Source organism: Megalops cyprinoides, chromosome 1 (assembly GCF_013368585.1).
Source record: "Megalops cyprinoides isolate fMegCyp1 chromosome 1, fMegCyp1.pri, whole genome shotgun sequence".
Taxonomy (NCBI): domain Eukaryota; kingdom Metazoa; phylum Chordata; class Actinopteri; order Elopiformes; family Megalopidae; genus Megalops; species Megalops cyprinoides.
This window is the reverse complement of record NC_050583.1, coordinates 73182033-73209722: the sequence shown is the minus strand read 5'-3', so window position 1 is coordinate 73209722 and position 27690 is coordinate 73182033. Positions and strand designations below refer to the sequence as shown.

The window sequence follows — 27690 nt, the reverse complement described above, 5'->3', positions numbered from 1 at the left end:
TGAGTCCTTTTATGAATTTAAAAACCTCAATTAAATCACCCCTAAGCCTCCTCTCGCTTAGTCTAAATAGGTTAAGTAACTACAAGTCTTTCCTCGTAGCTTTCATATTTCATGCCAGGAACTAATTTAGTTGCCCTTCTTTGAACCTTTTCAAGAACTTTGATATCTTTTTTTATAGTGTGGTGCCCAGAACTGCACACAGTATTCCAAGTGAGGTCTGACTAAGGCATTGTATAATTTCAATATAACCTTAGATTTATACTCAATACTTTTGGCTATATATCCCAGCATCCTGTTGGCCTTTTTTACTGCTACAGCACACTGCCTAGATCCTGTTAAGCTTGGGTCAACTATTACTCCCAAGTCTTTTTCAAATTGAGCACATTCTAGTTTTTTTCCACCCATGAAGTAGTCTTGTCTAAGGTTCTTATTTCCCACATGCAAGACTTTACATTTATCTAAATTGAATGTCATCTGCCAGGTATCTGCCCACTTTTGGATGATGGATTCCAGTATTTTGCATGCGATACAAGTTAAGCTGACAGGCCTATAGTTTCCTGGATCAGTCCGGTCTCCTTTCTTGTAGATAGGTACTACACTGCCATGTTTCCAGTCATCTGGCATTTCTCCAGTTTTAAGGGATTGCTTAAAAATAACTGTCAGAGGCTTGTAAACCACCTCTGCTAGTTCTCTGAGAACTCTTGGATATATTCCATCGGGGCCTGCTGCCTTATTTGTTTTAAGTTTATGAAGTTTATCTAGTCTGCATCATTTAAATCAATTTCCTCCATAAGTCTCTGAGAACTGACTATACCTGAAGGCATATGCGAAAACACTTCACTAGTGAAAGTCTTCACAAAGTAACTGTTTAGTGTATCAGCAATAGCTTTGTTATCATAAACCATAACTCCATCCTTATTTTTTATACCTCTTATTTCATCCTTAACTATCCTTTTTCAACCGTAATATTGAAAAAAGTGTTTAGAGTTGCTCTTTGCATTTAGTGCAATCTGTCTTTCAAAACACCTTTTAGCTTCTCTTATTTTTTTCTTCACTTGAGACTCGCATATTACTGTATTCAATCTTATTACTATCTGAGCTCTCCAACTTGTATTTTCTAAATAATTTTCTTTTTTGTTTCAAACTGTCCCGTAGCGACTTATTCATCCACTGCGGATGCTTCTTTTTCAGCTTCCCTTTTCTCACTTGCAGAATGAATTTACGCTGAACATCCAGAATAATCGTTTTAAATATGCACCACATTTCTTTCACAGTTTTACCATCTAGAAGAGGTACCCAGTTTATATTCCTTGTATAGTCACGCATCTTAATAATGTCAGCTCATCTAAAGTTGAAAACTCTAGCATTGGAGAATGCAGACTTAACTTGCCAAAAAACCTCAAATGTAATTGCACTACGGTCACTTGTTCCGAGTGGCTTCCCTACCCTCAATACTTCCGATTCTATCAGGATTATTACACAGAACCAGATCTAGGATTATCTCTCTCGTGGGTTGAGTAACAGACTGTATCAAAAAAAGAGTCATTTACAACATCTAAAAACTCTTCCTAACATTTACCTTGACCTGACACAGCTTCCCAATTAATTGAAGGGTAATTGAAGTCCCCCATTACTATTGTTTCACCCTCCTGACATGCTAGTTTAATGTTATCAAAGAGCATACTGTTGACACTGCTGTCTGAGGCTGGTGGCCTATAGCATACTCCAACATTCATTCATTTTCCCCCAATATTTTAATCCATATGTCTTCACTAACACCAAGGGGCTCCATTCCTGGTATTTCCTGAATATTAAGATTATCCTTTCCATAGAGAGCTACGCCTCCTCCTCTTCTATTGATTCTGTCTTTTCTTAGCAGCTTGTATCGCTCTACGTTGTACTCATCCCCATCCCCTGCACCAAGCCATGTCTCTGTAATCCCAACAACATCATAATTACTATTACTCATAACGGTTTCTAGATCCAAATTTTAATTTTTTATGCTTCTAGCATTTAAACAGAGGAATTTCAGGGTACCACATGTGCATTTCTCGTCCTTCACCCCCGCCCCCAGCTGCCCAGAACCACCGCTATCACAGTGGTGCTCTGACTGATTTACAAGCATCGTTTTCTCAGTAATAATAAAATATTTAGCCATGGTGTGTTCTATTCCGGCAGTCTGTCTATCCCTACCCATCTTACTGTATAACCTCCCTGCCCCCCCAGACCCTAGTTTAAATAACCCTCTGCTACCCTAAGCATGTGCTGGCCCAGTGCAGCTGTACCCCTCCGGTTCAGGTGCAACCCGTCCCGCTTGTACAGGTCACCCCTGTTCCAAAAGGAGTCCCAGTGCCCCATAAACCTGTACCCCTCTTTCCTACACCAGGTTTGTAGCCATGTGTTAAACCTCCATATAAAGGCTTGCTTCCCTTTGCTTGCATGTGGTACTGGTAGAATTCCAGAGAAGACTCCCGTGGAGGTTCTGCTCCTGATCTTCCCCGCTAGCTCAAAAATTTTTTCTTGCAGAACCCCGAACCTACCCTTTCCTATGTCATTGGCTCCAACATGGACCATGACCAGTGGATCCTGCCCTGCTCTGGCCAGGAGCTTGTCCACGCACTCCAGGAGGTCTCCAACCTGGGCACCAGGCAGGCAACAGATCATGCGAGACTCCTTGTCGAGCGAACACACTATACTATCTACCCCTCTCATGATTGAGTCCCCTACTATCACTAACTCCCTTTCCTTGGAGGATGAGGCCACCTGGGTGCCCTGGGGCTCTTCAGTCCTCCCACTCTCAGGATCGTGGGCCAACTCGTCCTGCAGTGGCATGAAACTGTTGGTCACCCCGATCTCTGGAGATGCCGCCCCTCTTGGAATTGTGTGCCCCTTTCTACGCCTATGCCCTACTGTAACCCAGCTCTCTCACCCTATCTGGTCTGTATCTTCCCCCCTACCTGGCTTTGGTGAGCACACTATCTCCCTATAGGGCATACTAATCAGTTCCTGGAACTCTAAACAATTCAGGATTACTGTGGAGTCCAGCTAGTTGGGCCTCAAGATTGAGAATCTTGTTCTCCAAGTGCTCAACAAGTCGGCAAAGATCGCAGATGAACTCATCCTGGAGGTCTCCCTCCAGAAATCCGACCATCCGGCATAAGGCTGTGCGATATGACGATATATATCGTGTGACGATAGAAAAACGTCAATCGTTCCATATTATGCTCTATCATTTATTTCGTTGTGTCGCAAATCAGACTCTTTACGGCAATATTTTTTGTCATTTGGACGACGCTTTGAGTTCTTCCACAGGGCACAGATGCAGGCAGGGAATTTGCATGAAGGCAACACAAACATGGAGGAGAGTAAATGTGACACAGAACTATAGCTGAAAAGTTTTTTCTATTCACCTTTTTATATTTTATACATTAATATTTTATATTTTGTTACTTGCTTAACTTTTTTATGCTATGCAGTGCATATGTTGGTTTGTTATGTTTTCATTAGCGTTATTAAGCTTCTCCTAGTTTTCAGTTAGCATTTGCTATATATTTTAACATTAAATCGCTGTTTCCTCAAAGCCAAAATTAGTTAGAATTTTTTCCAATCTAGTGTTTTAAACGCACCGGTTTTAGCATACGCTCTAAACACAAATCACACTGGTGTGATTGTACGCATGAAAGGGTTACGCCTCGTTTCCACAGTTTTGTTTGGTGTCCGTATAATATATGCAATATTCCCTCTAGTGTTCAATGCAGGGAAAACGAGATGGATCAAAACGTTAATTCTCACTCGTGTCGGTGTCATCATGGAACGAATGCAATGGTGAAGCAACCTCTATTTATACACTATATGGACAAAAGTATTCGGACGCCTGACCATTACACCAACAGGGACTGTAATGACATTGTATTCAAATACATATACTGTAATATGGAGTTGGTCCCCCTTTTGCAGCTATAGCAGCTTCCACTCTTCTTGGAAGGCGTTCCACAAGATTTTGGAGTGTTTCTGTGGCAATTTGTGCCCATTCATTCTGTAGAGCATTTATGAGGTCAGGCACTGATGTTGGACGAGAAGGCCTGCCTTGCAATCTCCGTTCCAGTTCTTCCACAAGGTGCTCGATGGGGTTGAGGTCAGGGCTCTGTGCGGGCCAGTCAAGTTCTTCCACACCTAACTCATCAAACCATGTCTTTATAGTCCTTGCTTTGTGCACTGGGGCACAGTCATGTTGGAATAGAAAAGGGCCTTCCCCAAACTGTTGCCACACAGTTGGAAGCATAGCATTGTCCAAAATGTCTTGGTATGCTGGAGCATTAAGATTGCCCTTCACTGGAAATAAGGGGCCTAGCCCAAACCCTAAAAAACAGGTGTGGCCAAATACTTTTGTCCATATAGTGCGGCAATATAATGGAGGGAAATCACAGCGGTAGAATGGGAGGGAGGTAAAGTTTTCATGTCAAAGTGATAAAGATGATCTGTATTTCTTAAGATTACTGTTTAAAGCACAGTGTTTATGTCGACGCAAAAGGTTGCTTGATTACGCAAATTCTTTCTTCAAAATATGTTTAATGAACTCTCACTTTTATTTAACTTCGATCGCTAGTCAAGCAACTGAATTTAAGGAAATAGCCCGTTAGCTAATTTGTTTTTCCAATGCCATTAGCTTCCTGGCACACAGTGCATACAGTCTCTCCGACATCTGCCGCAAAAGTTCATTTTTTTCAAGGCACTCGAAGGCAAATTCTGGGCCTAAAAAATGGAAGGAGGAGTTTCACAAACACATTGGAGATCACTGAGGTTCCCATAGGAATGAATGGACTTCCGGTTGACTCACATACGTACACAGAGATATATGGAAATGAGGCGTAAATTGAAAATTTGCACAAAGGTTCTAAATAAAAGGAGAAAAATAATCAAATATGAGTAAGTACCTTTTATTTGTCGAGAATATAATTCAAAATGTAATAAGAAATAGCCCTTTCCATGTGGTCATTTTATATAAACTATTTATTCACTGAATTTACAGAAAATATGCTATATCGTGATATGTATCATTATCGGGATACAAGATTTTGGTCATATCGCACAGCCCTAATCCAGCAACTTTCGCACAGTTTTGGCTACATTTTTTCCCCTAACTGAACACGCTTTTCCTAAATAAAGATTTACTACCGAGACAGAATTACCAGCTAAAAAAAGTGCTAAAAGCACTGAGGTGGCTCAGAACAGTCAAAGGCAGAAATCAAGCACAAGAAATGCCACTTAGCCTAAATACAATAAAACCACGTTTACAGTTCAGCAGATGCGCTAACACAACCAGAATCAGAATATCCTAAAATCTAACACTGAAGAATAGTAGAAAAAATGAAACAAGCAAACCGGCTAGTTAGCTAAACGGTGCCGCTAAATATTTAAAGATTTGCTCCTGAGAGGGTGAAAAACCACAAAAAAACCTCTCGTCGGCTAGAGCCGCATTAGCTGCATTTGCCAACAAGCTTACTCGTTGGATAACGCTTCGACGGAGGAAAAGAGTGGAAAATTCCCTCTCTCTCCCCTAATGGCAACAAAAGATTCAACTTTAGGAGCAGATCAGACCTACCTTATTTAATAGCTAGGTAAATAGCCACAATTTTTATTTTTATCCTATTGAAGGTAATAGCACAGAGACCACTCCACAAACACAGCACAAACAAACACAGCAGGAACTCGTCCAGGCTATAGCAATCGAGCAAGAGCAAGAAAACCTACCAGGTTATATTTCAAACAACATGGAGGCAAATGCTGGTACAACCTGATTATTTTCTCTATCCTATGTTCCTGTACTTAGAGCAATACTTATTTCCACAGCCCCTGTGTAAGCCTTAGACCAGCATTTCCCAAACCTCTCCTGGAGGACCACTTGTCCTGCATGTTTTAGATCGCTCCCTGCTCCAGTTTGTTATTAAGCAGCTTCAGGAATTCATAATAAGTTGATCATTTGAATCAGATCTAAAACATGAGAGAGAGGAGAGGTTTGAGAAACACTGCCTTAGACCATTATTTTCTTCTGTGCTGTACTATCTTAGAACACCTTTACATAAACCATCAAAGTCTAAATGGACCTCGTTTTGCAATCAGAATGCAGACACTGAGGCTAATGTGAAAACTGATTCAATCAGAGGTATTCAAATTTTGACCCTCTCCTGGAGCAATGGACTATCAAACAGAAAATGGATTCTGGCAACTTACATTTGAGATCCTTCAATAAATCTTTTGGAAAAAAGAGCTGGAGGCTGGAGGCTGGAGCTGGAGCTGGAGGCACTTTTGCAGTTCCACTTTTCAAATAATGAATGCATTATTGTTAAGCATTATTGTTACATGTTGATACTTTGTCTGTCCTGGATGCCAATACAAAGTTGATGATATTGGGATTAGAATTTTGTGAAGGGTTTAAAACTGCCCCTGTATTTTAATTGTAATAACAATGTTAAACCAGTCAGTTGTCTCTGTGGTGGCTTTCAGATTGATAAGTACCTGTACTCCATGAGATTCTCTGATGAGACCCTCTTGGACATCATGACCCGCTTCAGAAGGGAGCTGGAGAATGGACTGGGCCGCGACACCAATCCCACAGCCACTGTCAAGATGCTGCCCACCTTTGTGAGATCTATTCCTGATGGATCAGGTAAACCTGCTTATAAACTGAATTCAGCTGTTGGCTGACCTTCCTATATGTGTATAGATCCACATTAAAATATTTCAATTATGAAGTCACCAAGTGACCACTGACTCATCAACAAAAATCAACAAAAGTGCAAATACGGTCGAGTGAATGCCCAGTTTGTAAGATTCCTTATCTCCTCCTCCATTTTAATCCTTCTCCATATCAGTTGAAATGTGATTTTTTTTATATAACTAAATAAAAACTATATATTATAATATAATTATAAATTACATATATAAATTCACTGTGGGTAGAAAAAATGAGGAGTTCAGCCATTTTATAGTAATGTATTTTAGAAGCCAGCTAGCTAATTAGCTCATTTTAAGCTGTTTAGGTCTCTCCATACTTTTTTTGTTATTTTTTTTGTTCAAAATAACACATAAAATCATTGAAAATAAGACTGACTGCTTATTTTAATTTCAGCCAGGTAACTAACTTATGAAAAAGGTGTTTCACAAATTTAGGAAATTTTGATTTATGTGAAGTAACAAGGCACAAATTGTTTAGTGTGACAAGGCAGACCTATTTTGTAAAGAATAAATACTTGTGAGTCACTTTTTTATGCTGAAACCATTTTGTAATCATACGAATGATAACAGTGATTGGGTGAAATGAATGATAACAGTGATCATCTTGCAGCATTCTTGTGGTAAAGTCATTTGAGGAAGGGAATTGACTCTGGGTATGAAATATTCCTAAATATGACCTAATACCTCCCTCCAAGGAATACTTGGAATGGCACCAAGCAGAGGTGGAAGACTAAAAAAGAACAGTATGTGTTTGTGCTATCTGTACTTGGCCTGACCTTTTACATTAGTCTAAGTGTTGCTCCACAAAGAGTAGTGCATTCATACTGTAAGCCTTTTAATAAGCAATCACCCACTGCTGTATGCCAAAAATGTGCTGAGACCTTTCAATTTGCACAGGGGCTATTCTGTGACATTTGCCCTTTTGTATGTGGCCCTTGTATTTGAACCTGGTATGTTATATGCCACATAATGCTATTGTTCTGCCATAGAGAAAGATTACTCTGCACACGAAGAGAGAAGGCACTGCTGTAGAGACTGGAGAGAGTTTATCACTGGCTTCTTCAGCTACCCTTTTCAAATTGTCCAAGTTTGTCCTTTTATGGAGTGGTTATGTGAGACTGTATCCAACTTATGTTTACTTAAATGTGGTTAGATTGGACAACAGTAAATGTTTATAATGACCCTGTAAGTTGGCAAGTCATTTACCAGCTATCCCAATACTCGCAGAATTGATGTTATTGTATTTTCATATGTATGTGAGTTTAATTGAAATCAGTGCCGAAAATTTTGCATGTACCATTACAATCAAAGTTAATCTTAGATGCTGTTTAAGCACAATTGTCTGACTTGCTGGATAATTGTCGAGGCTACAACAGCAGGGCTTTCTAACACTGCCTGATGGGTCCTTTCCCACATTCCAAAGAGAGGTAGAAACAGAGAGGGAGAAATAGATTCTGGGGCTTCTATTATGCTTTGGATGCCGTGTAATTGGCTGCAGGCCACATGATAACTACAAATTAGTTAATTTCATATCCTGATGAAAACAAATAAAACAGCAAAAAAGTCTTGAGGTCTTAAAATTAAGAAACAATATAAATGTTCATAATGAATTTAAGTTCCACTCACCACTTAATTGTAACACCAATACTGTACCACTAATGATTTTCAGTATGACAAGCCTCTGCCCCTCTCTGCTTTTTTCATTTATTCCATGGGCTGAGATATTATCTAAGATGGAACTCTGGTGAATCCTTTTGCCAGTTATAGATGATCCACTAGCCTCTAGATCATGCTCGTTGTCAATTATACTAGAACGGATCTGGTGTGTAGGGTTTAAATAGAACATTGCCTCTCTCAACGTATAAAACTTGTCATACCATACAGTTCCTTACTTTTTAGTCCATACAAAACAATATCTAAATTAATCTGTGCTTTCTAAAATAGACAGCATTGAGATGAAAAGAATATGAAATATACTTTTATTTTCATTTTCTTTTTATATTCTTAATTGTATGGGATATTTTCAGCAGGTTAGCACCTGCTGTCTTCACCTGGTTTTTAAACTAGTTTGAGTTATGAGTGATTTCATTAATACTTATATTAATATATAATATTCTTATGATTCCCTTAATCCATGGGATAGGTATGAGAAAATCCATGACTCCCCCTTGAATAAGACAAAAGTAGTATTCCTATAGCATGTTTCTTACGCCAATCAACAAAATCCAAAGAATATTGTGAGCATGGAGACCCTGTGATATGTACACAGAGTATTTTAGTGAACTCAGCTCAGGCACTGTGAATGACTCACATCATCTCTGACTTTATAAATAGCCAGGTATCCATGGCACAAGGGGAAGTGAGAAAAACGTGACACAGATCACTTTTCAGACAGATCTCTTTGGGCCCTTCAACCTATGTGCAATGCTAAAGGCCAAAGTTACATTTAAAACAGGGTAACTGAGGACGCTATTACTCCTTGTTCATAAAGTAAAAACAAAATCATAATTACTGTATAGTATTAGTTTATTTCAAATGTCTGAAAGTCCTGTTTACCCCATTGAGGCACTCAAAGGGGAATGGGAAGGGGGAGAGATGATTCCTTCCAGGATACCCTGCCTTCTTATCTTGAGGAATATTAAAAACACAGTTTGAGAATAAGGACCAAAGATTCAGCAATTAAAATCCCAGATCTGCAGAAGCAATATTAGACATATAAACTATTCATGTTTATATATATCTAATGTTCAGGAATCTGCTTAATGGTTATAATGTTTGTCTAGGATTTGGTGGAGCCACTACGGAGCCACTAGAGAGGGGCTAAAGAGCCGCATGCGTCTCGGGATCCGCGGGTTGCCGACTACTGATCTAGAGGAAACTTTTAAGCTCCAACATCATCCCTCCATCACCACCTTAGCGAAAATGCACTTCCCTTCAATAAAGCCAAATCTTAATTTGAATCATCCATCTTCCATAATAGTAGCACACACACCAAATATGTCTTACTTTTACTGGGTCATCTTCATTTAAACAGGAACCCTCACATGATTTTTCATGAAAAAAGCAAGGCACCTTAAATTGTGCACTCAGGTTTTTATCTCACTACTGCAGAATGTGGTATTTCTGAATTAAAAGAATATTTTGAGCATTCTACACAGTAATTACAGTCTGTGAGTACAACTGAGTTTTCTGTAGCATTGTCTTTGTAATGAAATCTGGCTTCCACCCTGGGAGTAAAGTTTACATTCCACACATGACTGAAATAATTTCACCTGAGTAATATTGTCTCATATAACTTGATGATTGATTGAAAATAAGTGGGATCCATTCCAAGCATCATTTTATGGGCTAATACCAGTGTTTTGAAACAGATGCAACTCACCACTGTTAGCCAGTTAGAAGATCAGGATGGGGGAAACATCAGAGAATGTGGGGGCATTGTGAACTGGCCAAGCAATAGCATATGGGCTGGGTTGAGCAGTTGGTGGTGAAGGGGTGGATTCCTCTGATATTGTGTAGAAAGAATCTGCAGATTACATTACATTACATTATTGTCACTTCAGCAGATGCTCTTATCCAGAGTTACAATTTTTACATAAGAATCTGAATCAGAATCAGACTTTATTGGCCAAGTATGCTTTTACATATACAAGGAATGTTTCCAATGTCTCTCGTAGTGCTTTCATACAATGTCAAGGAGACAACAACAAATGCGATCCAACAGTAGTGATACAACAAACAACAACAGTAGTGCAGGACTTTACATTACATTACATCATTTAGCAGACGCTCTTACCCAGAGCGACTTCCAAATAAGTGCATAACTATGCTAAGAGTAGTTATCGCAAGAGGTCAGTAAGATACTGAGTTAAGTGCTAAACTAGTGTAGAGTTTGAAAACAGGGATACATAGGATAGATAGATAGAGAGGAAGGTAGACTAGAATTACAGCTTGAAAAGATGAGTTTTCAGTTTTCTCTTGAAGGCGCCCAGGGAGTCTGTTGTCCGAATCTCGGCAGGAAGCTCATTCCACCAGTGTGGAGTCAGTACTGAGAAGAGGCAGGTTAGAGAGATCCTGCCCTTGTTTTTCAGGACACACAGGCAACCCGAGGTAGAAGAGTGCAGCACTCTTGCTGGCTTGTAGGCCTTGATCATGTCCTGTATGTATTGGGGGGTCTGATCCATTAAGTCCCTTAAAAGTTAGTAGCAAGGTCTTGAACTTGATCCTCACTGCAACCGGTAGCCAGTGGAGAGACTCTAAGAGAGGTGTCACATGGGCCTACTTGGGGAGGCTGTATGTCAATTGGGCTGCTGCATTCTGGATAAGCAGCGAATTGCAGTAGTCCAGACGTGACAGAATGAGAGTCTGGATCACAACTTAAGATGTATATTCAGAGAGGTAAGGTCTGATCTTCCTAATGTTGAATAACAGGAATCTGCAGATCCTGGTTGTAGCTGCAATATACTCTTTGAAAGACAGACTGCTGTCCAAGGTTACCCCTCAGTTTTTGGCAGCTGTGGTTACCATTACCTTTACGTTGTCAAAGAAGATTGAGAGCTTCCTCGGAGGGGCTGTGCATGCTGGGACATAGACTATCTCAGTCTTGTCGATGTTCAGTTTGAGCTGTTGCTTGTTCATCCAGCCCAAGATGTCAGTGAGACATGCTGATGATTTAGGAGTGGCCATCTCGGGAGGGAAGGACAACTATTTCTCTGTGTTTTATAGAGCTATTGCACAATGAGCATGAGATAAAGTGTACCTGAGTGCAGACTATAGATATGTACAAGTATAGTTGTATAGCTATTGCACTGTGAGCATGCACAACAGAGATGCGGTTGAAACGTTGGTTGAAACATGATATCCATTTAAACAGCTGCGTATTTACTTAGGAAATTGTGGGTTAAGTACTTTGCGCAAGGATACAGCCATGGTGCCCCAGTGGGGATTAAAACCAGCAACCTTTCAGTTACAAGCCCTGCTCATTAACACTGCTACGCTACAGAGAACCTGCTGGTTGCCACTGTGTAGACCATGGTGTTACAGATCACTGTGAAGTGTCATTCTGGGGGTCTTGACAGTCTGGTAGGTTGACACCATTATGTTTTTCTGGGTGATCATTAGGTCTTTGAAAGGATGATGTCTTTGCACTGGAAGATGAATTTCAGTTGGAAGAAGGCATAATGAAATGGTGTGATCAATTGTATTGTCTTTTGATTATGTTGTATTATTGGTGAAAAGTGAATGAGAATCAGGAGTGTGTAGCAATCAGAGCCTGACAGGATTAAACAGGCTCACAGTGAAAGAACAGCTGAATGAACCAGCACAGTGTGGGGCTAAGAGCCAGTGTCAGTGTGGGACCAGCTCAATTTACCATAAAGAATTTCAGAAGTCAGTATATATCTTTTGACTTTCAGACTTGTTAATATTTGGTGTTTTTGTAATCCAGACATTGTACCTACTGGCTTAATTAAAGTACAAGTAGACTTTATGCTTTGCTATACACAAGGTAATCTTGTGTAAGCATGTAAACCAATGTGGCACATAGCAGTGACATTAACAAGGGATAAGTTAATGATTTCCCAATCCTCACAGAGCTCTGGTACGCTTGAGTACCCAATAATTGCTACATTGAGTTGCCTTCCTTTTGAATGTTTGCTTACTTATATTCTGAGTAGGCAACAGAGTGGGACTAATGGATAGTTTGGCTGGATCATAATCTGGTCGTTGCTTGGAGGAATTGAAGCCGTACATATTGTAAGAAATTACAGCATTCTGCTCCAGAATGTGTAATCCACCAGGCATGATCTAATTTGAATAGCTGTGGCATCCGAAAGGGCTTGAGATCATAGAGACCCCGACAGGATGGTCCACACCTCTGCTGACACCTTAACAATTTGGTCAAGCGAGGTGGCAAACAATTATAGAATGGGACCGGGAGTGGGCAATCAAGAACTATTTCAGACAAAGGGGTATCCGGGCTTATTCAAACAATGGTATCCTGGTTTATTCAAAACCAATGCTGTGACTTCATTATCATACAGGCGACAGGTTTGGTTCACTCACATCAAAAGTGTAACCTAAAAAACATGTCATTTCGATTTCGTTATCATACATGCGACAGGTCCGGTTCATTTACATTAAAAACAACCTAAACTGTGTATATGGAAATTAGTCTGAACGTTTGGGGTTCACTCTGACACCACTGAACCCGAAGTCTGTTTTGTGTGCTTTGATTCTGTTTTCTACTGAATTAAAGACTTTCACTGCAACACGCATTCGTCTTCTCCATCCTTCTTTTTTTTCTTATAATATGTACTGGCATAAAAACAATTTTATGAGACTGATGCCCATCTCTAATGAATACAAAAAGTTTGAAGTAAGGTAATTTATCAGAATACAAAAAGGTGGTTATTATTTCCATGTTTATTCTTACCTCCAAAATAGGAGTGCACGCTTTTAATTGGTCTGAAATTGCAGCCCTAAATGAAAATGCCATCAAAACTGTCAAATGTGGTGGAGCACAACAATCTGATTACCCAAAATTCAAATTAAGCACACATGACAGTGGGCAGCTAATCTACCTAAAACTGAGGTGAGTCCAAAACATCAAAAATAGAGTGTGGTGTATAGGGTTAAGTGAAATATATTAATTCAACAAGAACCAAATTTGCCGGTCATTACTGAAATGTCCATGATGTTTATCCCTAAAAGTTGTGCTTGTACAGTTACTCTTACTCACTCCTCTCTTACTTGTATGTATTGCCACCACAATACATTCATCCCTTCTTATTTTGAAGTGGGACTAAACAGATTTATTTCATGGTGGTGCTGTGTCTTTTAATTTTTTTGGCTTAGAACAAACTAATTTCTACTAGCGTCCTCCCTGCACAGCAGTGCATTTATGTCCACACTGCCATTGTGGTCTTTCCTTTCCTTTCTAAACACAGAATACAGCGTTACAAATGCAAGTCATTTCATAGCAGTTCACACAAGCACATGCAGTGCCATCAATGCTATGTAAGAAAGTTACACAGGCATTTTTGTTATTTTGCCAGAAGTATCAAACTAATGATTGGTAATGGTTTTGTGTTTTGGTGTAGTGTTAGCCTTTGCAAGATGTACGTATATCAAATGTGATTCAAACCCTTAGGCTTTGTACATGATAAAGGCTTTGCTGCTGGCATGGAGAGACTTGGTTTTTATTTTTGAATATTTTGAAAGAGGTATGTATGATTAATATATAATTAATGATATAATTATTGTTCTTTAACTGCTGAATTAAATACACAGAATGCAGTGCATGATGAAGTTAAATGCGTTTATTGTTTATTTTGCAATTTTCAGAAAAGGGAGATTTCATTGCACTGGATCTTGGGGGATCAAACTTTCGCATTCTGCGTGTGAAGGTGTCCCATGAGAAGAGACAGACAGTTCAGATGGAAAGCCAGGTCTATGAGACTCCAGAGGACATCATTCATGGAAGTGGGGCACGGGTAAAAACGTCTTCCACCAACCTCTTTCCCTCAAACATCCTTTGCTACAAAAAGGCTCAAATTTCATAAATCATTTAAGAACTAGTTACAGCATATATATTTGATGGTAAAATAGGGAATACACCAATTAAAATCTGATATTCAAAACACTTACAACCTTTCATCAAGGGTCAATAAATCATTAGCAGTTTTTGAAAAAATAAATGTGACCTTTACATAAATATCCCATATTGCTGTATAAACTTGTAGCTATTTGACCATGTTGCGGAATGCCTGGGGGACTTCATGGAGAAGCAAAAAATCAAGGACAAAAAGCTTCCTGTGGGATTTACCTTCTCCTTCCCATGTGCCCAGAGCAAATTGGATGAGGTAAGAGATTTTAGCAGGTCATAATAAAGGGTCGTGTTGTATTAATTTTACTGGAAGTGTTTTCTTATAATACTGTTTACTTGTCCTTTACAGTAGAATCCAAAAGAATGAAAGGGTGATCTTTTCTCAGCCACTTTCAACCATTTACCTGTTCAAAACTGGTAAAAGGTTTGGTTTATAAATTATGATAAAAACCAACACTGTGTTACTATTTTTAGTTTAAATAAGATTACGTATGACAAAGATGAATTATATTGTCTTATAAGACCACTGAAAGATATTGCAATTCATGAATTTATAAATTGTATGTTGTAAAATATAAATGATGTTGGGGAATAGTTGGGCAGCAGTGTAGCATAGTGGTTAAGGAGCAGGACTTGTAACCGAAAGGTTGCTGGTTCAATCCCCACTGGGACACTGCTGCTGTACCCTTGGGCAAGGTACTTAACCCACCGTTGCCTCAGTAAATATCCAGCTGTATAAATGGATAACATTGTAAAAAACTGTAACCTATGTAAGTCGCTTTGGATAAAAGCGTCTGCCAAATGAATAAATGTAAATGTAAAAAGTTCCAGGAAAATAAAATACAGCGTTGAAATAAGTTTGTCTAGGGAAAGCACATAATCCCATGAGAGAAAGAAAAACTTGTTTGTTATCTAGTGGTTTGTTTTTTTTTATTGCCAGCTAATACTAAAGAGGAATCTATGAGGACATGGTGAAATTTGAGTTTGGTATTTTGTGTGGAATATATGATTGATGAACAATATTCATATGACACGTGGCTGGTGTATATGCTATATATGGAAGAGTAAACAAGAAACCTGACTATTGCAGGCTGTTTTACTAACATGGACGAAACGTTTTAAAGCCAGTGGAGTGGAGGGGATGGATGTTGTTAAGCTTCTTAACAAGGCCATCAAGAAACGAGGGGTAGGTTTTATCTTTAAAATAAATTTGTGATGTCATTCAGTTGTATCCAAGCATTTTGCCTGTGGCTAGTAACATGTCCCCAGTACAATGTTAAATTAAACATCCTAAAGGTCAAAAATTGTATTCACAACTCAAATACACAAATGCACATTTACTACATAAATTGTTTATTTGTAAAATAATGATCTGAAAACATGCCACTTTTATCCTAAATCAAACTGAAGGTCAATCAACAAAAAGGAATCACAGTAAATGAAACTTGCATAGAACATGAGGAAAGAAAATAATATAGCATCATGGTTTCCATATGGTGTAATTTTGTACATTTTTTATTTCACAGCAATATTTATATTTATTTGAAATTTGTATTGTTCAGGACTATGATGCTGACATAATGGCAGTGGTAAATGATACAGTTGGAACCATGATGACCTGTGGGTTTGATGACCAGCGCTGTGAAGTTGGCATTATTATAGGTATGTTACCAACAGGGTTGGGAGGGTTACTTTAAAAATGTATTCCGATACAATTACTGATTACCTGTTAAAAAATGTAGTCAGTAACCTAATCCAAGTATCACAATATTAAAGTAACGTAACTTGATTACTTTCTGTTACTTGGATTGCCTCAATACCAAATATGACTATAATGTTAATTTGGTAGCTAGCTAGCTAACAGTACTAAAGTTGTCAGAACAGTTTGCTTGCAGTGTCTGTGGTAAAATTAACTATTTGGTCAGAAGAGATGTGATGAGGCTGTATTAGTTTGATAGCTAGCTAGATAGCTATTAGTAATATGACAGTTGAGCAAAGTGTGTGAAAGCCAAATTAGTTAGGAAGCTATCTATCTATCTACATTGTTTTTTTGTAGGTAGCTAGCTATGCGTAGGTGACATTTGTATTTGTCAGCGGAATGTGATAGTAGCTACCCAGCTAACACAGTCACGTTGCTGCAATGTAATGTAATGACCAAATATACATTGCTACAATGTCAAGTTGGATGTCGTGGCAACGTGGAAAGTGAAAGGTGCCAGTTCGTAACGACAACGTAATTTTGTCACCAAACATACGTTGCTACAGTGTCAAGTCAGACGTCGCAGCAGTGTAGATAGTGAAAGGTGCCATTTCGTAATGGCAACGTAATTTTGTGACGTACCTTGTAACCCTGTAACCTCAACGTCCTGGTGACCATATTTCGCAGTGACCAAATGAGCACTTACTGGCGACATTGCTGCAACATTGTGTGTTAGCTGGGAAGTCTAGTTACATCTATTGTTTTGTTTGTATTATAGCTAGCTAGCTAGCTCGATTTGTAAGGTGGTATTTGTGCTTTGTAGTTGAATGTGCAAGTAGCTAGCTAGCTAATTTGGCTTTCACGCAGTTTACTAGCTATAATCAAACCAATACAGATTTGTCATGTCTCTTCTGAACAAATAGTTAATTTTAACATTCGTACTGCAAGCCAAGATATTGACTTCTGATCTTAAGTACCGTTTACTAGCTATCTAGCCAGCAACTTAACGTTAGTTAAGCTTATTCCGGACTGGGGCTTGTGTTTTTACCCACACACCATCCTGTCATCGGCATCACCACCTACAGTCCCAAAATATTTTTCAGTAGTAGTAATAGTGGAAAACCCCGGCTTCAGAAAGTAAAAGTCCTACCATATATTTGTTCTAGCCATTCACTAAACAAGGTGATTTCACTAATTAGCTCCTCTACCTGGCTGAAGAGTTGTGCTAATTAAATTCAGCTGGTGTAGCACATGGGTGGAACAAATACGTAGCAGGACTTTTACTTTCTGAAGCTTTCGGGGTTTTCCACCTCTGGTAGTAGTAGTAGTATTGACAGGTTAGCTAGCTAACTAATGTTAACTTTAGCTAACTGGATTTCTGTGTAGCTAACGTTAGCGGTTGGTCTTACCTGTAAATGTTTCTTTAAATTAGATGTTGAGTCCTTGGATGATGACAGCATTTTCACAGCTGGAAGGCATAACTTGCACTGTACTGTCATGTTGTTCCCCTTTTCTGCTTTAAAGACAAAATAATGGCGAAGTGTCCACCCAGTGAGAGCATTTTTTTCACTAGAGGCCATGATAATTAATTGGCAACTGTAAGATTGGCTATGGTTTCACTTGAGACCAGAGTGGTGCGTTGAGACTCTTGAAGTGTTGTTATGTGTGCGCATGTGCATGGTAGTATGTCGTTCTTTATTTTAAAGCGTATTTTAAATTTGTAATCCTGCTAATAATCCCCATTTTTACTAAATGTAACGGTAATCTGATTACATCTTTTTTTTCTGTAACTGTAACAGAATACTAATACTGTATCCTAATTACGTAATGCTGTTCCATGTATTCCCTTACTCCCCAAGCCTGGTTAACAATTTAAATGATAGCAAAGGTCAGACTTGACTGACTTTAGATACATCACCTGACCTCTTCGCTTGTCCAGGAGGAACTGTACAGCAGGTGATCTTGTTGACATTTCCAGCTCTGGAAGTAATACTCTCAGTCTTACATCATCCACTGCAAACAATGTAAAGGTATGGCATTTAGAACAGACTGAACAGAAAGGTATGAAGAAGATAAAGTAGACATTTAGGGTGAAAGAACATTGACAGTAGTGTGCTTGGCAAAGGCAGAGTTCCACAGAGGGTGCCTTGCTCAGCAGTGTTTACACAGGAGGTTGGTATTGATGGCTTGCTTCTTGTACAAACCACAGGAACAGGCACCAACGCATGCTACATGGAGGAGTTGAGGCACATCGACTTGGTGGAGGGTGATGAGGGCAGGATGTGCATCAACACTGAGTGGGGGGCTTTTGGGGACGACGGTTCCCTGGAAGACATCCGTACGGAATTTGACAGAGAAATTGACAGAGGCTCTCTAAATCCTGGGAAGCAGTTGTAAGTCATGTGACCCTGAATGCATGTCATCAGTACAGTGTTGCAATTGAAATAATTTCTACATGAAGGAGGGTGAAGATGAGCCATTTCTACAATTGCTTATTTTTCATTGTAATACTACTCCTCAGTACCAGATTATATTTTTAATGGATCTCCTAGGAGTGCATTAATGCACTTTGACGATGTAAATGCAATATTCCTCATTGTGTTGTTTCAAAATCATATATTGTAATAATATGTCACTTCCTGACCTCTTCATGCATCATTGTCCTCCCAGGTTTGAGAAGATGGTCAGTGGGATGTACATGGGGGAACTTGTGCGACTCATTCTGGTAAAGATGGCCAAGGAAGGGTTGTTGTTTGAGGGCCGAATTACTCCTGAGCTTCTCACCAAAGGGAAGATTGAAACAAAACATGTTTCAGCCATTGAGAAGTGAGTCACTGCTGCATTTTTCTCCCCTGGATGGGCACGTTAATCTATCTATAGGACAATCAGTAGTCCCGAGGGGCATTTTCCTAAGGGAATAGAATGTTGTCCTGTATTTCTCAATGGCAGCAAGATTTCTGTATTTCTGTCTCTCACCTTCCAGAAGCAAGGAGGGCCTTTCTAAGGCAAAGGACATCCTGACCCGCCTGGGTGTGGAGCCATCGCAAGAGGACTGCATTGCTGTCCAACACGTGTGCACCATTGTCTCTTTTCGCTCTGCTAACCTTGTTGCCGCAACTATGGGGGGTATCCTCACACGACTGAAGGACAATAAAGGTGTCCCACGCCTGCGCACCACTGTGGGCATTGATGGGTCCCTCTACAAGATGCACCCACAGTGAGTACACAAACCTGTCCACACATCCCAATCTTTATCCATCTGTGGAGTGTTGTTTGATTAATTTAAGAACTATTTTGGAATTCTCAGTATGCATTTAAACCACATGACATAACCCTCAGATCCAAGCACTTTTGTTCCTCCTAACAACACAAATAACTTACTTAACCAATGAATGATTCACAAGTTTTCCCAATATCTGATGGTGGGATACCTCGTTTTATGTGCATATATTTCATCTTTTATTGATCATTTAAATGTTAAAGCTCTGATTGTTTGGTCATTAAAAATTATCATTTGTATATCATTATCAGTGTAAATTGATTGGCTTGATTACCATCAGCTTAATTTCAGATTGGAGAAGAAGAAGCCATAAAAACAGAAGCTCCAAACCCTGGCCCAGCGGACCACTACCTATTTTTATTCCAGCTGAACTCTATAGTTATAATATATTTTGAGCCAACAAATTTCATTTCCTAAACAGGAGGAAATGGTTAGATGTTAGATCTTCCTCCCACTGGGGCATAACATTACTCTTCAATATTTAGCATTACAGCTGTTGAGTGTTAGCAGAACACAAGCAGGATGGAATGAGACAAAGACTGTGAGAACTTAACATAAGAACATAAGACATTTAATGAGAACAGGTCATTTAGCCCAGCTAGGCTTGTCATTTCATCTGTGGTCTAAAATGTATCTAATACTGTCTAACTAACTACTGTCTATCTAATACTGTTTCAAGCTCGCTCTTCTGCTTCTGGTCTCAGTTTCTGCTACAAATTCCATGCATATACAACTCCCTGTGAGAAAAAGAGAAAAATCTAAAAAAAAGTAAAAATCTCAATAAAATCCCCCCTGGCTCTCCTTATTTCTAGAATAAAAAGATTATGTTTCTCTTCTTAAATTATACACTATATGGACAAAAGTATTTGGCCACACCTGTTTTTCAGGGTTTGGGCTAGGCTTCAAACTTTGTGGCAACAGCTTGGGGAAGGCCCTTTTCTATTCCAACATGACTGTGTCCCAGTGCACAAAGCAAGGACTATAAAGACATGGTTTGATGAGTTCGGTGTGGAACAACTTGACTGGCCCGCACAGAGCCCTGACCTCAACCCCATCGAGCACCTTTGGGATGAACTGGAACGGAGATTGCGAGCGAGGTCTTCTCGTCCAACATCAGTGCCTGACCTCATAAATGCTCTACAGAATGAATGGGCACAAATTGCCACAGAAACACTCCAAAATCTTGTGGAAAGCCTTCCAAGAAGAGTGGAAGCTGTTATAGCTGCAAAAGGGGGACCAACTCCATATTAAAATATATGTATTTGAATTCAATGTCATTACAGTCCCTGTTGGTGTAATGGTCAGGCGTCCAAATACTTTTGTCCATGTGGTGTATGTTTGAAAGCTGGAACCATTCTTGCCTAGCTGGCCCTTTCCATTGCTATTCTATTTCTATTTGGGTTTTAACTTTGCATGTTAAAACCCAAACATCAACCAACCGAAAACCTTGCTCTTTTCCTGTGCCCATTCTTGTATCCACGTACAATTCATTGGATCCACCTGCCATTCTAGAAATTAGCGTTTAATACTGTATGTAGAGTGGAGTGGACATCATAATAACAGGGGAAAGGAAGATGCATGGACTGAAATACCATAAACTGATATAAAAAACAGGGTGTTCACTCTTAATTTTTAAATGTCTGCTGTTTGCTGAATGATCAGGTTAAAAAGTACCACCACTCTGGAATCTTCAACAGTAAGCCTACCCTTACTATTTATACACAGGCCCAAGTTGTGAATATGGAGAGAACTATTTTGACAAGGATTTGACGGAGGGAGAAAAGAACACAGCCTAGCTGGTGTGTAATATGATACTCTCTTGTCAAATGCCATATACAGAGAAGCATTGCAGTATATCTGTCCATCTGTATATTATTTGCCCTGTGATTGAGTGGCCTCCCATCTGGAGTAAAGTCCTTTGAAAGTTTTAGTGCCTGTGCCAAGACCCTCTGAAAGGATAAGATTGTTACTGTCAATGACAGTGAAAGCCTGGCTGGCTCAGAACAGTATTTTGGTTGGTTTGTATACAACAACAATCCTGCTGTGCAGAACTTTTCAAAAGCAAGGCTTTGGAATGTGTATCAATCTCCTAGTCTTTTTTGTTTTTAATATCATTGCTATTTGTTAACAGTACTACTTCCACTACTACTATTAAATAACTATAACAATAAAAGCACAATGTATTAACATTTAATAGCAGAAACAATTATTTTATTGTTGTTATTATTATTAATAATAATAATAATAATAATAGTAATAATAATGGTTTCAGGATAGCTGAAAGGCAAAATATTTGCTTGAGTTTAAGTCTTCCTGCCACACATTCATAGGTATGCCCGCCGTCTACACAAGACAGTACGACGCCTGGTGCCTGAGTCAGATGTGCGCTTTCTGCTGTCAGAAAGTGGAAGTGGCAAGGGTGCCGCCATGGTGACTGCAGTGGCCTACCGGCTGGCAGACCAGAGTCGGCAGATCGCTCAGACATTGGCAGAGTTCTGTCTCAGCAAAGACCAGCTGCTGGAGGTCAAGAAGAGGATGAGGACAGAGATCCAAAATGGCCTAGGCAAGAAGACACATGACACAGCCACGGTCAAGATGCTGCCAACCTTTGTACGCAGCACACCCGATGGTTCAGGTATGAAAAGAAGATGCTTGAAGGATTCCATTCCACAGGAGCCTCCCTGAACATCAGAGTAGAGCATAAATATCTATGGAGACAGTATAATAAAGGGATGAGGTAATGGTATGTCAATATTGGCAGTGCCAAGAATGTTGTAGGCTGCAATACTAAGCAGGTAGTGGTGAAGTCTAAGTATTAAGTTTTCATATTACTGTTATCTTATAAAATACAATCAAGAAAGATAAAAAAAACATGAAAACAATCTTTTTTTCCTGCCGACAAATATTACATAAATAACTCTGTCTATTTAAAATTCTGCCAGCTAGATATTTAAAAGCCAAGTCAGCTGTAGCCTAGCTGTAACTGCACCTGCATTCATCAGATGTTAGTGTTTGTGGTTTACCTGTACATTATCATTGAAAGGATGTATAACCACTATAAAGGCTCTGTAGCAGGTGAAGTCTTAAGTTTATTTTATTCAATGGGTTTTGTTTTTTTAAATAATTTTTCTCTGGTATCACGATGTTACCTTGGCGCTTCCATTTTGCAAAGATTATCGCCAGTGAACTCTCAGATCCTGAGCACTCATGAATAGACATAGATAATACCACACCTGCTTAGGACACTATCTGTAACTAGTAAACTAGTGATTAGTACATCTTTTAGGTGTACTGACTGCATTATAAATGCTTACCAAAATCATACGCCCATACTCCCATTATCTACAGTGTAAATCATAAGTTACTGATCTGAAGCCCACCTGATATGGTGAAAGCAAGAGAAGAGTAGCTGGGCACTTCACAGTATTAGTAAACCTTTATTGAAGCAAAAGGGTCAATTGACAACAAGTTCTCATTCACAACTATGGCTGGGAAAAGAGTGTCATGGAGCATCAATGTTGCTGCTCCCTATGACTTCATTTTCAGTTGTTCAATGGATACTGTCTTCATAGATTAAAATCTATGTTAAAAACTGTTAAAACCTGTCACAAGGTATTTTTAGCCATTATGTTTTATGAATATATACATGGCCAACAAGGTATTGACCAACAAGAACTGATCCAACATGTTCACTTGCATTTTGCAATCCATCTCAACCCACTTCACAACCCACCTGTAGGCCACAATCCAGGGTGTCTTACCAGATTCATGAAACCATTCAGTTATTGTGGTATTTCATTGTATGACTGTACAGGTATAAAATTCAGGATGTATTTGTAATTTTACAGTGAAGCATGGCAACTGTTGCGGTCAAATGATTGCTTTTACAGCATTATGAGTGACAAGGAAGAAGAAAGTGGGATTTTTTTACCTAGATAACCCTTTTCAATGAACAAATGATAGCACATCTGGACAACTTAAAATATAAAGAATATAATTAATTAAGAAGATTGATTTCCAAATTATTAGAGTATAAACAAAAATATATCAAATTTCAAATGTATGTCTGTTTCTTTCCCCTCCTAGGCCACTGCCTCCACGCACAGACCGATGTCTTCAAAGTTGCTTTGTTGATTAAAAAAAATAGTAATAGATCTCTTTTTATTTTTTGTTTATTATTGCCGTTATGAAGAATACACCTGACAACAGGATATTAAATAAAATTTGTTTACTTTATGAAGCCAAAAAATTCCTTCCTGTCAGAATTCCTTACTTTCAGTGAACAGTCAAGAAAATATTGTCACTATATAGCAATGACTCTTTGTTGGTACCCCAATGATTATTGCCACATAGAATATGTCCCTGGAGGATGGCTCCAATCATGTCCATGACATGTAAACACAGATCACAGCCACATTTTAGGAGTCACCTTTCTTAATTTCAATCACACAATTGCTTTTATACTGAAAATATAGTGAAGTTTTATATATAATGTAAATAACAGGAAATAACAACTAATATAAATGCAAGACTTATCAAGTGATGGTTTCACTGTTATACATGTTTATGCCTTTATATTTTACATGTAAAGATGAAACATAAAATAAAGAGATCTGTGGAAATTCCTCACATCAAACTGAACCAGTATTGTTATGTTGGTTATACTTTCAGAAAATGGTGATTTCCTGGCATTGGATCTTGGAGGGACAAATTTCAGGGTCCTGCTGGTGAAGATCCGCAGTGGCAAGAGGCGGACAGTGGAGATGCACAACAAAATCTATGCCATTCCCATTGAAGTCATGCAAGGGACAGGAGAAGAGGTATGCAGGGGAAGCTCCAAACACTACTAAAAAGAAATCAAAGGCTGTTGTTTGAAGGGAAAGAAGTGCAGTGGGAAGCAGTTCTGGGAAATGTGTATGTGTGTGGTGGTATGGGGGGAAGGGTGGCAGTAGTGGGTTTGGAGGGTAATTAAGATACAAGTTGGGATTCACTCTGAAGTTATTTACAAATTTGCTATATAAGGTATAGCAACCATCCAGTTATAAGTTGATGTATGTACATATATATGGGCAGCATAGCATAGTGGTAAGGATTCCCTGCTGGGGTCCTGTTGTTGTACTTTTGGGCAAGGTACTTAGCCCAGAATTAGCATCTGCCAAATGCCAACTGTGTAACGTAATGTAATGATGTATGTGTGTGTGTTTATATATATATATATATATATATATATATATATATATATATATATATATATATATATATATATATATATATATATACAGGGATTAAATTGGGTCGGCACATACACCTGCGTTCTTCTATGTCATCAGGGGACAATCAGCCTCACACATCTATATTGTTACACTTTTCTCATTCTTAATAACTCAAACAATGACTAAAACACGTTTCCTTCATAGCAGTAGAGAACATAAATAAGATGATGTAAGAACCTGCGAACATCAGAACTTTCACAGGGTTTCTCTTTTTTCTGTCAATGGGTTTCCCCCTTTCACACATAATTTCTTTTTTATGCTATGTAGCGCGTGTGTTATGTTATCTAGTTTGTTATGTTTTCATTAACGTTATTAAGCTTCTCATAGTTTTCAGTTAGCATTTGCTATTTGCTATTTTTTAATGTTAAATCGCTGTTTCCTCAAAGCCAAAATTAGCTACAGTATTTCCAATCTAGTTTTCTAATCACACTGGTGTGACCGTATGCGTGGAAGGGTTAAAAGCTACCTAGCAGATCAGTGACCTCAGTCACTTGTCAGTCAGTCAGACAGTACAGATGGCAGAGTGATAGGTGGATGGCAAAGTATAGGTCAGAAACTGACACGTTTAATAACAGAATGTAAATTGCTGTGATATTCTGCTTAAACAATGTTTTGATCTTACTAAATGAATGTTAATGTAAGATAGTTTGCAGCAGATTGCCTCCAATCTGGTAGCTAGCTAACTGTTACATTAATTCTTCTATCTAGCTAGTTGGGATAATGTGTCCTCAGTGAATACACATGTAGTTGCTTCTCCATTTTTTCACTTTTCTATCTATAGATTATGGTTAGCAAGATTGCAAGGAAATGGTGATTGAATTTTTATGGGACTTTGAAAAGTCATGGAAAGGTTTGGAAATGTGAAAAGGTGTTGGGACAGTTGGCAGCCTGTGTATATTGTAATATTGTAAGATGTAAATTAATTCCACTTTAATGTAACTATTAAAAAGACTGTTCTATTCATATTACTTTGTATTATTATTCTCTCCTTTAGTGGTAACAACACCATTCCTATATTTGACACAGATACACAGGAGAGTGCACTTACAGAAAGATTTTATTGTCATCAGCTGTAGTCTTGCACACTGCCAACAATATCTAGAATGACTGTGATTAGCATTTTAATGTTCAGAGCAGAGGGTTGTCTCACCTTGTTATATTTTATTTACAGTGTCGAATGATATCAATCAGATGTTGTTGTCTATGCGCACACACATGAGCACCCATGGCAACCCTGAAACCACAGAGCCCCCCATATAACAAATCCTAAATCCTAAAATCTAAATACTTTGGATTACTTTCTGAACACTGTGTTTTTAATTTTTAGTAAAGTAAAAGTGTGAATGTGGCATATACTGGTTGGGTGATTCTCACAATCTATGTCCAAGTGATGTCAAAATCTAAATAGCTAAACTTCTTGAGTGATTTTTTTTTACTCAATACATAAAATACAGTCTATACATTTTTTTAATTATGATAACATATCACATGAAAAAAAACATTTAAAGCATTTTATTTAAGTTTTATAAGGATGTGCACCGGTATAATTCTCATTACTGATATGTTTTATGATGAAGCTAAAAGACTAATTAAAAGGCCTATTTTACTGAACTTTTCACATTTAGACAGGTGCATAAATTGATCACAACAGTACTTTAAAAGTAGTTTTCAAAATATTTTAATATACTTTTTAAATAAAATTTCTCTCATTACCGAAATACAGAAGCCATTTTAAGTACCATTTTTTTTCAAATTATTTCTTTAGCAAGCACTGACAGGTCCTTGAAAGAGCAAGATGGAATCCAAAGAACGTTCTTAACAGCTTTTTTTTAAAGAATGTCCATCCGACTAAGGTTCTGAATGGTTATTTTTATAATGTTCACTTAGCATTGTTGTGGCTAACAATTTGGCACCCCCATGTTATGTCTGTGGGCGTTTCATCACAGTTTCTTCAGAACTGTAAATGTTAATTCAAAAACTGTACATTACACGAAAACATGAGTTAGAAAAGGCACGAGCCACCCTAAACACATTGTGAGTGAGAAAGGAGTAGCTTAACGATTTAATGTATAATATGCATCGTGTAAAATTGTTGGAGTAATCAGTTTTGAACATGTGAAATTTCACTTGTTTTGTCACTCTAACAACTTCGTTAGCTAGTTAGCTTTAATACTGTACCTACTAGCCAGCTGAATAGCTAATCCAGTTCAGCCAAACTATGTAAGCTAGCTAGCGATCAATATTATCCTAAATGATGAAAAAGAGAACTTAAGCTACTGCAAGATGATCCTTCAGGTTAGAGGTAGACTCTTTTGAAGCGGGTAGCAGTTTGGTTGAATGCAAACACAGCTTGCATTGTACTGTTATGTTGCGACCTTTGCCAAATTTGAAAGTAAAATGGTCCCAGTATTTCCATGACATAAACGCGTTGCACTGGTTGCTTTCTGTCTCACTCTCCATTCTACTGTCTTGTGAGTCAGGCAGGCTGGTGCTTTTTTCATCTTTTTTTTTTTGGGAGGGGCATATGGGAGATACACCCCGGAGTTGCCGGTCATTGGATAGATTTTCCAACTGAATTAACATTAAATGAAAAAATAAATGAAAAAATCCAATGTAATCTCTTCAGTAATCTAAATAGTTTTAAAATGCAACTAATTTGATTACCATCAATTTAAATTAGTTTAAATCAAATTAAACTAATGGAATACAGTTACTCAAATTTTGTATTTTAAATATGTAACGCTGTTACATGTTACTCCCTAACCCTGTGTATATATATATATAGCCCTATATTTTTATACTGACAAATAAGACTACACTGATTGTCACCTCAATTTAAACCCCTTTATGTATGTTTTCACATATTTTTACCCACAGGCTTTCAAGAAACAATGTGTGAAAGTCTCACAGTTCATCTGTTTTAGTTACCATTGCCATCTATTAGAAAAATCCTGACAAAGTTAGAGTAAGCACCAAAATGTTACATTCAGTAGCATGTGATGTGAATCAGGGTTCATTAATGACAATATGGTGACAATACTTTTGTAACGGCTCAGGCAAGGACTCAGTCGCAGACCAAGAGAGCTTCAGATTCCAG

At 38.5% G+C, this 27690-nt stretch overlaps 1 protein-coding gene across 2 annotated transcripts in view; it reads left to right on the top strand.

The window, feature by feature from the left end:
- LOC118774185 (hexokinase-1) overlaps positions 1-27690 on the top strand; it is a 42505-nt gene that overhangs the window by 7432 nt on the left and 7383 nt on the right. For both annotated transcript variants that reach the window (XM_036523353.1, XM_036523348.1), the window contains exons 2-11: positions 6505-6667; positions 14080-14228; positions 14478-14597; positions 15432-15527; positions 15904-16003; positions 18250-18433; positions 18711-18866; positions 19024-19257; positions 21651-21955; positions 23992-24140. In XM_036523353.1, coding sequence (XP_036379246.1) covers positions 6505-6667; positions 14080-14228; positions 14478-14597; positions 15432-15527; positions 15904-16003; positions 18250-18433; positions 18711-18866; positions 19024-19257; positions 21651-21955; positions 23992-24140 — 1656 coding nt within the window. The remainder of the gene's footprint in view (positions 1-6504; positions 6668-14079; positions 14229-14477; positions 14598-15431; positions 15528-15903; positions 16004-18249; positions 18434-18710; positions 18867-19023; positions 19258-21650; positions 21956-23991; positions 24141-27690) is intronic.